This window comes from Zosterops lateralis, assembly GCF_965231275.1.
Source record: "Zosterops lateralis genome assembly, chromosome: 1".
NCBI classification, from domain to species: domain Eukaryota; kingdom Metazoa; phylum Chordata; class Aves; order Passeriformes; family Zosteropidae; genus Zosterops; species Zosterops lateralis.
Genome location: NC_139762.1, coordinates 41,976,384 through 41,990,183, shown reverse-complemented (window position 1 = coordinate 41,990,183; position 13,800 = coordinate 41,976,384). Strand labels below are relative to the sequence as shown.

Here is a 13,800-nt window from a genome sequence, read left to right as displayed (position 1 = left end):
AAGAGTGGTTCACATGCAGTAGCAGTTTGTCTCCCAGGATACAATTTTGCCAGAGCCCAAAGGATCCATACCACCAAAAAACCCCAAAACCCTAAAAAATCCTGCCTGCCCATTTAATTCTTTGAGGAAATCGGTCTATTGTCCAATTGTTTCAGGTGAAGTTATTAAAACTTTCCCCTTCCAGGTTGTATCACTGTGTATCATGTGGGCTGGGCTATTTCTACAAGCACAAAGACAGTAACTTCGATTGTTCACTTTGGCTTCATTCAGATTTAACTAAGCGAATGTCTGCGCTGAGCCTTTAGAGACTCTTGTCTCTGAAAGAATAAATGCAATAAAAGTCTGTTTTCTGTAGCTTCAGGCACTTGGTGTCAAACCATGTTATGTTGCACCACACAGCAGTGACAATTTCATTTTAATACATGGGGTACATTTTAACAAGCCAAAGCAATCCCTGCAAAGAATGCAATATATAAGCTGCTAAATGAAAGAGACTCAGTGCACTTCATGCGTTTTATGTGGGAAGAGAATAAAAGTGAAACCCACAGTGTTCTGGGATAAAAGCCCATCATTCGAATAGCACTCTGAAAAAGAATGTGCACATTTTCCTCTCAAGTTTCACAATTAACGGCTCTCGAATGCCATTGCTGGCTATCTGTAATCTGGCACACGCTTCGCTTGAAACCGACACTGGCATTATCGACTCAGCCTGAAAAGGCAGCACAATAGACAAAGCCCTCTATACATGTTCCCCTCAGACGTGTTGCTGAGTAACAACTGCATCCATCCATCCTTTGCCCACCCCACCTGAGCCCTCGTGTGTTTTCTGCAACTTCTGCCTGTGGGGCTGGCCTTTCCCCCAGGCTGGGCCAAGGCTGGCCAGGCAGCCACTCACTAATCAGGAAGGCGTCCTCCCCAGGGCCACCAAAACATGAATGATAATTGTATACCCCTTCACTTAGGAATAACCCCTTTGATCTGAGTTCTTCAGGATGATTAGCACACTGACTGACTGGGAGAAATTAGGGGTACAGAGGAACCAGATACATTAGCAAAATGGTCTGATTCTTGCCATAACAAGACCCTGGCTTTAGTTTAGTCAAAATTCTGACCAATATCAACCACTTAGGTGTCAATGCCTATGGGAAGCACCTATACGAGTTGAACCTATCCACACACATTGATTCACAATTACTCGTCTTCTTGTTTTATCCATAAAGATGAGCCGTATCTGGGCAGAGTCCCCAAAAATACACTTTCTTTAGGTCTACATTAATAAATTCCTCCTACTTTTCCTTCAGAAAGTTGCGGCACTCTTCTACTTTAGAATGTGCTTCGAATTATTCTTCTTATATAAGCTAGCAATGTTTCAAAATGTTGCTTGAGACTGGTATTTGATAAAAATATCACTAATGGAATTGTGACATGTTAAAAGGTTTTCTGTAAAAGAATGTCAGCTGAGCACAGGTAAACTTGGGAGAAGAATATGCTTAAATACATTTTTTAATATTGGCATTCCTTTCATAATTGATAGAACAAAAATATGACAAAATATATATTCTATTGTGCAAAATATATTCTGCACAAAAGATAAAGATCCTAGATGCTTCAAAACCTTCTACTGACAGACATAGATATTCAACACTCCTGCTGGAAAAGGAAGAAAAACAGCTTCACATGATAATAGAAATTTGGTTCTGATTAGATCATTTGTGAAATATCACTTTCAAATTAATTTCAACTGTGTACTTTTGGTCCTAAGAGGATCCAAGATAATAATTCATGTTTAAATGCAATTTGGAGATAACTATAATGCATCTGAATATTATTTTGAACCAGCATATGCACGTTAAAAAAAAAAAAAACAACAACAAAAAACAACAACAACAAAAAACCCAAAAAAACCAAAGCCATAGGTTTTTATAACTTTTTAAAAAGTGCAGATGATATAAACCCAAAGGAACTAGTAAAACCATAATAATTTTTTTTACCTGTGTCTATGTATCTCCCAGTTCCGGAAACTACATTGTAGGGTTCCCAAATACAAAAAAGTAATGAGACTGTCTATATTCTATCCATTTTGAAAAGAATGGCATTATAAAAAAACCTGAAGAATGTTTTTGGGTTTTTTTTATCTATAGTTTGTAAACTAAAGACATTTCAATATGAAAAATAAAAAAAAATAAATAAACAAACCCCAAACAATGGGTGCTTAGACAAGCATCAGAACCAAATAATTTGATGTGCACATCTTGCTATTAAATATTGACTTAATATAATTTTAAAACTTTACATTATTGTATTATAAAATAATAAAAAATAATTTATTTTATAATATAAAATTTATATGTCTCTCTACAGATTGCAATGGAACCAAAGTAGTCATTATGTGTTGTTAGAAGTAATAGGGAATGTTTAACATGAAAAGAAAAAGCGAGAGGGGAGGGGAGGGGAGGGAAGGGAAGGAAGGGGAAGGGAGAAGAGAAGAAGAGAGAAGAGACAAATTATTTTAACCCCCCCCCCCAAAGCTCTTATACATGCTTTGTATAAAGATTGATGCAGTGTCAAGAAACAACTGAATATAATTTTTTATTAAGGAATATTTTTTATCGGGAATAACATGGTGATTACATAATTATTGCCTGAGAAATATTCAGTACCATGTAATTACCACTTAATGGAAAAGTGTGGGTTTGGTTTACATATATCCTATAGTCACTTTGCTTAATAATAATAATAACGTAAATGATAATCGGGACTATACTTTTTTTTATACCCAGAGTAAATATTTAAAGATGAAATTGTTACTACCACATTTATGTTATGATCAGCATATGAATATTGTTTACATTTACAAGAGTGGGAATTACAAATCTTCAAGAACAATGTTTTCTTACTATTTAAGGCATTTTGCAAAGATGGATGCAGGTAGGTAGTAACAGTATTATACACTGAGGGGATCCCAAAGAATGGAGACCATAGTTAGAATACGCAGCAGAGAACTGAATTTCTTTAGCATATCAAGAAGATAACTAGAGGGGCAGTCTGATAGTGTTACGTAAGTACCTTTGTGGTGAGAATAAACTAGGGAGCAAGGACTTCTTTACTCTTCCTTAGAAAGTTGTGACAGATGATTCAAAAGAGAAATTAGGCAGAAACATTTAACTGCAAGGAAGACGATCCATTGGCAAACCTTAGATAGAAAAGGGGTGGTCCTATTTTTCTAGTTGATGTCTTTGAATAATTTCTGAAAGTCTTATTTTAATAAGACACGAACATTATCTCAATATTAGGTAATGAGTAGTATTTTAGCTGTCTATGACATAAAAGATGTGAGGCAAAATGATCTTCAGGTCTCAAATATTCAAAAGCTAAAAGATAGTTTTGATTAGCATGAGGTTTCCTATGTTTTTCATCATTCCATGGAAACACATTCACTAGTTTTTTTAATTTATTTTACTAATTTTAATTCCAGGCATTCTGAGACCCTGACATGGCTGCAACCTGTGATTTCCTCCTCCTCTGTAACAGATTTAGGTATTTTATCTCCTCAAATTTTCAGTTGGTAAGAGATTGCTTCAAGATGTTTGTGTTTTTTGGTTTGAATCCATTTTCTGTTGGAAAAAAAAGCTATTCCTTTTGCCACTCACAGTCTAAGAAGACATTTATTTTGACAAGTTCTCCTCATTGCTCACAAATTATATCTTTTCCCAACACATCTTGCCTGTATTTTCTTCAACTGTCTACTTGAACAACAGGAGGTTGTTTGCTTTCTCAGATAAATATAAAAAATCTACAGAAACCACTCTTTCCCTTTCCTTTTGAGATGTGGTTCATTCTATACCTTGCAGCACCACCCATTATGCTAAGGTGAGCTGCTCAAGTATGTCTGCCCTACAGTACCTGTATTTGCAGTGCTCTCCATAGAGAAACTTCTTTGGGTCAAAAGAATTAACTTCATTACACATACATTATCCTGAAAACCTCAGAAAGATGCAAGGCTTCCTTTAAGGAAAAAAAAAAACAACAAAAACAAACAAACCAAACCCTCCCCCTAGAAATTAAAGGTTCATCTCTCTCGTTTTACTTCAGTGGAAACTGGAGCCTAACCATTTCTACTGAAATCCACGCAAAGCTTCTATAAATAGAATAATGGCCCTGTGATGGCTAAAAATCTTGTTTCCTAGTTTTTTGTTGCTCCCTTTCAGTTGCTGAGTTGAATATTATTTCCAAAGACTAAATTTAAGACATATAAAATGCGGACAAGCAAGAGCTAAGTTTAGTAAAAAGGATAGGCAGGCAAAGAAAAGCAACCCATTAGAAGCTTTTCCAGAAGAACAAGGTAGGGAAAAGATGAGGATGAGACCCAAACTCCCAAAAGCAGAGTGTTTAAATACCTCACTAGAGACCCCACCTGCTAGGTCACAAAGGGATGGAAACATCTCTGTGATGTGCACTTTTGCTCTGAGGTGACAGCTAATTGAGAATCTCTCGACTTTGGACATTTGCTGGAAACAGCATCATAACATTCTTTTATGACCATTTGTGTTGTACAAATTTCCTTATGCTACTGGAAAAGGATAGTATGAACACGCAGTCATTTCCACCTAGACCTAGGTTGATTTATGCTACTGTCTTCACAGTCTCAGGTTAAGTATTATACTGGTACCCGCCAGCAGTGCAATACTTGACTGTCTGACTGTCAGCATTTCCATCATAAATTTCTGTTTTCAGAAGCTTATGACTTCGTTGTAAAATGTTGCTTGGGGGAGGAATCTTGCAAGGTCGTTTTAAGTTACAAGACAGCAAACAAAATAAAAAAGTTAGTGGTTTCCAACTCTTTCTTTGCACTTTATCATTTAGAAGGACCTATAAAATGCTTGTTCTGCTGTTCACCTGAGTGTGACAAACCTGTGTATGGTATTATTAATACTACTATCTCTTTAGGGAAAATACTTAAATAATTCTTGAATGGTATTTTATTGTGGAGTTATAAAAAACAATTTTATTTCATTGATTCAGTGGTATCAGTTAAGTCTCTCCTCAAGGTATATACCAATATCTCCTTTCTCCCTTTTCCAAAGCCCAAGGAGTTCTTCAATTAAACTCATGGTACCTCAGGCTTGGATTATGAAAATTGCTCAGCCAAATTATCTGATGGCTCCCAACTTTCCAGCTGCCTCCCTCATCACTTTTCAGAGCTGCATATTCATTTCATTTTATGGAGTCTCACTGATATTTGTCTAGGGATCCTGACCCACCTGTCCTTTGCTGGTGTTTGCTTCTCCCTGAAAGTGCAGCTTCATGACTGTCAATTTTCTTAGGGATGTACAAAGTCCACCAAAATTTTTCCAGGTTGCAAGAGCAGATGGAAATGTGAGGGTCTCAGAGATACATGTCTACACAGACCTCCCCATCACCCTGAAGTGTTGCTCTGAGGCTTTTCCAGGGAGACCTTTCAATGGAAATGTATCACTGCAGGCATTGGAATATTTTACAGATATCACACAAAGTCTTAGGAGCATGTTCAGGATTTCCAGTTTCACCTGAGATATTCAATTATAAAGCATTTTCCTGGGTAAGGTACAGGATGTGATGGATCATTCTTCTGACTGAAAGTAGGAATGATACTTAAAATATCTAAGCCTGTACTACCATCCCAGATGATGGATTTATTCAAGCTAAATTATAGCATCTTTTCAACTACGTTCAATTAAACCCTTGAATAAGGAAGAACAAAGCAGTTTTACTTTTCACAAATGCATTCCTAAACTGCCAAATGTTCTTTATCCCCTGGTGCTGCTGACACTTCTATGTCTCCAAAGTAGCAACATCACTGATCCTCAGAAATCTCTCTCTAAATATTCCTCCTTTTATTTAGCAAAACAGCACCACTGCTTTGCCACCACTGTGATTTTTTTATTCCTTTATCTTCTTCCACCTTAACATCTGGAACGCATCCTTTATAAGCCTGTGGAAAGCCAGGTCTTCCAGCACATACAGCTACCTCTTTATAAGTGGCAACACTTCTTCAGGATGAAGATAAATATTTCCCACCATGCTCTAAATACCTTCCCCTAACCAGTAATTTCAGCCTCCTCCAAAGATCTTCTTACTATCTCTGTTCTGCTTTTTACTCATACCATCAGCAACACTAATAATGTTGTTTGCCAAACTTGTAAGATATCAACTTTAAAACTATATCTTGAAATAAATCTTCAAATAGTCTTCAAATCCAGTTTCTGTGGATTTCTTTTCTTTTTAAATTTTTTTAATTTTTTTTTTTAAATTTATTTTATTTTGCATTGAATTGTTCTGTTTCATCTTGCTGATTTTTTTTTCAGGATGAAGGACTATGATTTTGTTCTAAGCTCTGAAGAGTACAATTTCACTTTTAAAATGAAAGATCAGCTGCTGAAATTATTAGATGACTCCCAGCTACAGGTATTTAAGAGAAATATCTACTAATTTAACTGTTGTGATGCAGTTCTGTGTAAGGGCATCACAGTGTCATTCCCTCTTTTAACAGGCAATCTTACAACAGACTGAACTCAAAGCTTCACATCCAAAGAAGTGCCCCCTTTTTTCCAATATCCTCCTTTTAGTAAGCATTTCTGCCCCCTCCTATTCCTTCTCATTTCTCTCTCTGCTCTAGGACAGGCTGTGTTTAGTCTCAGCTTCTGCTCGCCTGTGTCAACAGGAACACTCCTGCCAACAGACCACGGCAGGGCAAGCCCTGTGGAATGCTAGCTCCCACAGAGAGTCTGAGGGCAGGTAATATGGCTTTGAAGTAAAAAGCATGGGTCTAGAGTGAAGCAGAGGCAGATGTGCAGAGTTTATAGCAGGAATTGGCTTTTATGAAGCCACAGTCAACATCTAAAGTTTCCCTTCTCTGGCCCCTTGCTCCTAACTCTCCTACGCAAAATCTCCCCTGGGGTGTACCCAGGTACAGTTGGCTCAGGCCAAAGTGAAATGCTCTGGAAAAATTCAGGAAAATCTGTTCAGTTGCTTTTGAAGGATGCAAAAGAGAGGAAATTGTTTCATGGCTTAACTTTCACTCAGAGCTAATTTTGTACGCACACACTCTAAGAGAGGCTGTTTATGTCACCAGACATAACTAAGATAATTTTGATCCAAGAACATTTGAAGTTCTCCAGGTTATAAATGATTAAGTAGCCACCTGCAGTACTATAAAACTGCTAATCATACCCATTTAGAAGAAAAATCTGACAATAGCTGCCTACCTTCAGTCTTTACTTCTGGTTGCTTTTTGAATGACTGCACTTATTTTGAGATTGACTATTTCCATGTCATTGGGCAGACTCAGAAAGTGACTTTTAATCATCATAAAAAGTAATTAATGTCTTTGAAACATCACATTTCAAAATTGTTGGATGCTGCATCATTTCAGCATATGCAAATTTAACTTTTTCTCTGGTTCTTCTGCAGCTCTGGTTAGAGCTATTCTAAGCAGCATGGCACATTCCACAGGCAGGCAAGATATACTGTGATAAAAGGTCCCAGGTCAGAATAGCCAGGATCCTCATCTGTGGTGCTGATATGAACTTCTAAAATCTTATTTGGACTGAAAATCCAGCTTCTATCCCCTACCAGCATTGGTACCCAATAAACATGTACTCACGCCATAGGTACACTAGAATGAAACCCTCAGGACTAAAAGGAAAGCTAAACAAAGTAACAACCTGTTTGGTTTGACATACAGGAAAAAGATACCAAGGTAGCACTTCTTAACAAAAAGAAAGTCAGCTGGTCATGTAATTAAATATTGTATTGATAATTCTGCAAAGACAGGGGTCAGCATTCAACTGTGGTTCTAAATTCCTGGATTTACTTTAGCCTCATTCAAATCAGTGGGAGACTTTGATGGAGTGAAGGTTTTACCTCACTGTCGTTTGCACGGTGAATTACACAACCTACATGTTAGATCATTACAGGGTTCCTGAAATATGTTCCACAATTAAATATATTTTCACAAAGTAAGTCAATTTTCAAAAAATGTGGGTTTATCCATGACTTAGACTAATCTATATTAAGTGAGCTAGAAAAATTCGTGTTATTATCTGCAAGAATGCACAAGGAACAGTGTGCCATCTTTCAGCATAAATGTTTTACCTATTCCCATTTGAATTCAGACAGTATTATCTTAACATTTTTTAGGCATGATGACCTTTCACTTCAAGGGCAGCAGTAACACTACAATGTCACTTTTCTTGAAAGCTAACTTTTTATCAAACAGTGCCTCATTTCACTCAGTGGTATATGACACTAACAGACGTTCCATGATATACCAAGATATGATGGATTTCAGAGAAATCTGCAAGATGAAGAAGCAATTTTGCTTCCTCTACTAAGCACAGTGTTATGAATATTCTGTAGAAACAATGATCTGGGGTTTTTTTTCCCTTTTATTTTGAAGCGGAAGACTGATTCGCAGCAGAATTGCAAATTTCTCTTCTTATTTGTATTTTCAATACCTTTCTATATATAGCACTCTATTTCTTGGCTTTTGAAAAGAAAACTATTTGATTTGAGGATATTTCAAGCTGAAGAGAATCTGTGTAAATATTCCCTGAGAGTAAACATGGAGCCTTGTCTATCTGTACTAACAATGAAATACATGGTAATAATATGTTGCCCATTCTGTCTAAAATGTCTGACTACTCCATCAGGGCTTGTTCTATGCAAATATTTCTTCTTAAGCTTTTTTCATAGCTGCAGTTCAAGAAGGCTGCAGCTTTCAAGGAAGACACGTTTCTTCAGTTACAGTTCCTACCCTTTGCTCTTCCAGCTGCTAAGTTTACTTTCTCCAGCTGCAAAATCTCTGTCAAATATTTAAGCAGTTTCATGGAATGGTCTGGGTTGTAAAGGACCTTAAAGACTACCTAGTGTGACCCCTTCAAGTACTGAAAGGGTGCAATAGGTTCATCCCGGACCTCCTAAGCACAGGCCTTGGTTTCTTTACCAAGTGTGTGCTTTTTGCTGTAGGACATTTATTATTACCTGAGGTTGATCCTGAATGGATAGCTCACTATTCCCAGCCATTTTTATTTACATATACCTACACAGAATTAACCATTTTTTAGAACAATGAAATGAACATCCTTCTGCACTGGTATTTCTTGGTGGAAAGAACAGATACAATCTGATAAAGGTGCTGCTCTGCATCTTCCATAGCTGTGAGACTTTAGAGCTACAGAACAGATAGCATTTGCAAAGGACTAAAGCTGAAAAAATGTGCATGAATCAAAGTAAGAGCAAAGGTTTCACCTGGCAAAGCCGACTCCTCTGCTGACTCCATTTGCATCTCTTAATATTCTGGTGGAAATGACATGTCCAAAGGGTTTCAGCATATTCTCCAGTTCCTGCTCATCCATAGACACGGGTAAATTTGAGATGTATAGATTTGTGGGATCTTGCTCTTGTTGCTGCAATGAAATAAAAGAAATATCCTCAGTTAGGCTTAACACAACAGAATAGCTTATGGCTCGTACAGTAAGGGCTACTCAAAGTAGGACCAAGCCAAGCACTCATATCTGCATTAGAAGAAGAGCTGGGTAATTTCTTCATGATGGCAACATATTTGCCAAATTTCTGCAAACTCTCATGCATGTGCTTAATTCTGTGCGTGATTGCTCTTATTGAAGTCAGTTACACTATTCACTTACAGAAAATTACTCTCATGCACAAGTGTTCTTGGATTTGTTCCTTATTTAGCAAAGAGATTGTGGAGAAAATGTGATTTCCACAAATGTGCTAATGTTAACATAAATAAAGAACAAAAATTCTACATATATTTTAATCAGATGTGCTTTCCAGTCTGAACACTTCCCATTCAGCCTGTTCATCATGAAAAAGATTGGTGGAAGACACAGAACACTTTTCATAGAATTTTTTCCTTTCTTTCCCCATTAAAAATGTCTTTCTTAATAATAAGCAACAAGGTCTAACTGGGCCCGGGGCAGGAGGGGGAGTTCTGCAGTTCAACCTATGGTCCTGGTGAGATAGGTCACATGTTTATTCTGAGACTAAATAAAAAAATCTTATAAAACAAAGCCTGTAGCATGAATAATTGAAAAAACAAATTTGAAAGCAGCTTTCTTGTTCTATTTCAGATCTTTAGGCTAGACTTTCCATAAATCGCTCCAATTCCTATTCTTGCTTGCTGAACTACTGCAAGGAAACATGAAAGAGACATAGATGCCATATGTAAAATAAGTATATTAAAGCAGTAAAAACCCCTTTGTCTACAGACGACCAGGTCTTGATTGCATTACATCAATTTAGTTATGCCCATGCAAATTTTCGTGACTCTGTCCATTTTTATTGATACAAGCCTTACATAATGTCTGACCACCTGCCAGTACAAGCCTGACTAGGATTAGGCATTACTACATAATTTCTGTTAATGCTAAATAACCAAAAATATAAGATGCAATCATTATACTATGCAATAATCCAGGTAACACCTTCTCTGAGATAGTTCTCTCAGACAGAGTTTTTTTTATTTTTTTTATTACAAATTTTAATGGGCAGAGTTAATTTGTACTTGTTCAACATTGAGTTGACAACAGTAATACCCTTTTTTGCTGAGTTGTCCCAAAATCAGATTAACAACCTTGCAGCAGCACTGCAACCTTGCACTATTATGAAATTGCACACAGTCCTGCAGCCATCTGCCTTGGTTTAACTAAACTAGTTTCAAATTACACTCCATTAAAATCAGTGAGAATGTACCTTGCCAAACACAATCATGCATTCTGTTTCAAGAAGATGTATGAAGACAGGACAGAATGAAGATATCTGCGCCATCACTGCCTTGTACATTCAAGGCCTCAATACTGGAAAGAGAAATTGCTTCAAGCTGTGATTCACACACACCATCTTTGCAGGGATAAGAATGACTAAGGCAAATCTAATGTAGTTAAATACCAGAATGAGAAACTGAAGGAAGTTTTTAGCTTCTCTTACCCCAGGCTCAAGGGAAATTTTAGCCCTTCTGGACGAGACAAAAAACCCCAAAAGGTCCAAAATCAGGAGGCATGTAATACTGTTGTACTGTGGGTTCTGATCACAAGGCTAGGGATGCTTGTCTTTGGACCTACTGGTCAACCATCAACCACTGCATTCTACCTTTGCATCTCCAGACTCACTAGCCCACAAAACAACACATTACTGTGCATGATGAATTCTTTACTGTTTTACAAAACATAAATAAAAGACCAAAGTAGGCATGTTTTCACACTGCTGTCCTTAAAAATATACCCAGTTATTACCATGTCTTACAGTAAGGGGTGGAAGGGAGGAGAGGAACACCACACACACAAACACTGAACTTACTGCAAATTCAACTGAAGTTACAAACCTCAAATCTAGGAAAACCTTTTTTTCCCTTTCCAGTTATCTTTCCCTGCAGTAATCTTCCTTCCTCTCACATCAATTTACATTTATACACATCCAAAAGCTAGTTCCTCTCCAATGACCAAAAGATGTTAGTGAGGGGTCAGAACTGCTACAGTACCGACAATGGAAGGAAAATCATGCAAACAGTCCTGGAGGGAAGGTAGACAAGAAAAGAAAAGGAATATGAGCTTCAGATCACACTTTTAGCTCTGGGAAAAGCAAAGAGACAAGAATGGAAACCATTTTCTTTTTTTCTCTCTTTGTCTTTTTTTTTCTTTAAATTTTTCACCTTTTCCGTGTGCAAACCATTTAAATTTTATTGATTGGTACTTCCCCCCTTATCCACACTCCACACCCCAAAGCCACACAAAAAAATGAAAGATGTAGGAATTTGGAAGCATCTTCATTGTTACTAAGTACTTTGAAAGGGTGAGCAATAGAGGCAGGTAAAGCAGAGGCATTCAAGAAGCAAATCAAAGCAGAAAGTTTTGCAATTCCAATTGGCACAGTTCTTCAGAAATAATTCCATTATTATGCAAAGCTCTATCTATTGATTGGTTAAGGGCTTTGATTAATCCACCAATCAATGCTCAAGGACTAACATCACTTGCTAATATTTAGAAAAAAATATGCTGATGAAATCCCTGTAGCCAAAGACCAGACTAATGTGGAAAAGTGGAGTTATGCATCAGTAACTTCATGACAGCCTCTGCTTTCAGTGAAGTAACTCTGTCCCGCAGCACATTAAAATGAGAACTCTTCCTTTGACTGCTCAGTTTTCAAGCTGAGGCAAACAAATAAAATAAATAAGAACCGTTGCCAATGTGTCTCACTTCCGAACCAGGAACACATAAGCCTTTTAACTGTGCTAGAGATTAAACATCATTGTTTTAAATATCCATGGAAAGCTAGCTACATTCTGAGGATGAATGAAAGACCAGCAGACCATAGTCACTCTTTCACAGGGATTTGCCAAGCCTATCTTTTATCAATGTGATAAATAAATGTTGCAAACAGAAAGAGACAGATGAGGCCACTCATGCTACCTCTGCAACATAACAGTGTTTTCTAAGAAAGGAAAAAATTCACATTATTTTTCCTTACAAATGCTATACAAATATAGCATTTAGAGAAATATCCCTTTCCCTTATGGAGAAATATCACCCCACAGAAGCCATATATCACACAACCAACTGAAACAAGATGAAATGCCCTCTCAGTAATGCAGCTGGGAGCTAAGCAGGCTTTACAGGGGTGGTGTGGAACTCAGCTGCCCCATCACTGTGCAGTCAGACCCCACTGTCACCTATCCTCATGAGTCCCTGTTCCTCAGGCTTGGTCTCACTCCCAGCCTCTGGCACTGAGGCTCTTTGTGGTCTTTTTCAGTTGTGCAGAGATAGATCTCTGATGTTCAGCGTGGAGGTGCTGGACACATGACTCATTTTGCCCAAACCTTTTCATCTCAGATTCCACAACCTCCCATGTGAGATATTCTCTTCCCCATCCCAGTGCCACTACTGAGCTTTTCACTGTCAAAGGTAAGAGTCCTGATGTTCAAAATGTGCCTGTTTGTTGACAAGATAAGCCTAACCAGAGCCATAAGTTTGAGCACCCCATGAGCTACTTGCCTTCCATAATCCTAAGAGCTGACAGCTCAGTTTCTGCCTTCAGTGAAGGAACAGCTCCCGGGGTTGCAGGACTGATGGCGATGTTAGTGTCTGGATCAAGCTTCCTGTGGTTCATTTAATTGTTTCTAAGCCTTCACCAGACTTTAAAAAAATGCTACTTCCCATCTTGGGCGACTAAAATCCTATTTATTATTGTCTCCAGTCCCAAAATGCATTGACTGAGCAGTCATCGATAAGAGAGCTGGAAGTCTTTGGTTTGATACTGAAAGTCACTTCAGAACTGCATCTTCCTCCTATGCTCTTATATAGTCTGGGCAGAAACCAAAAGGGTGGGTGGCAGAAAGCCACACACTCACCACAAACAATTCCAACAGCACTGTGACTTGGATGCCCTGCAGCTGGAGACTTGCAGCCAGTGTGGTGGGGCCACCAGCCAAGCAGAGCCTGGGCTTTGCTAGTGATTTCACAGAATCCTGTAATCACTAAGGTTGGAACAGACCTTCAAGATCAAGTTCAACCTTAAACCTAATACTGCCAGGTCCACCACTAAACCATGTCTCTAAGCACTACATCTACATGTTTCTTAAAAACTTCCAGGGACAGTGATTCTACCACCTCTCCAGGCAGCCTGTTCCAATCCTTCACCACCCTTTCAGTGAATAAATTCATCCTTTCTGACCACACAAGAGACACCATGCTGGCCCTGCACCATGGGGGAGTGACACACCTGTTGATACAGTCTTCCCAAAGC

The 13,800-nt window shown here is 38.0% G+C and overlaps 1 protein-coding gene across 6 annotated transcripts in view; it reads right to left on the bottom strand.

Moving 5' to 3' along the window:
* Positions 1-13,800, bottom strand: part of RBMS3 (RNA binding motif single stranded interacting protein 3) — a gene marked incomplete at its 3' end in the record, with an annotated part of 441,712 nt that overhangs the window by 142,612 nt on the left and 285,300 nt on the right. For all 6 annotated transcript variants that reach the window (XM_083873885.1, XM_083873884.1, XM_083873887.1 and 3 more), the window contains exon 5: positions 9,289-9,446. In XM_083873885.1, the coding sequence (XP_083730011.1) occupies positions 9,289-9,446 (158 nt within the window). The remainder of the gene's footprint in view (positions 1-9,288; positions 9,447-13,800) is intronic.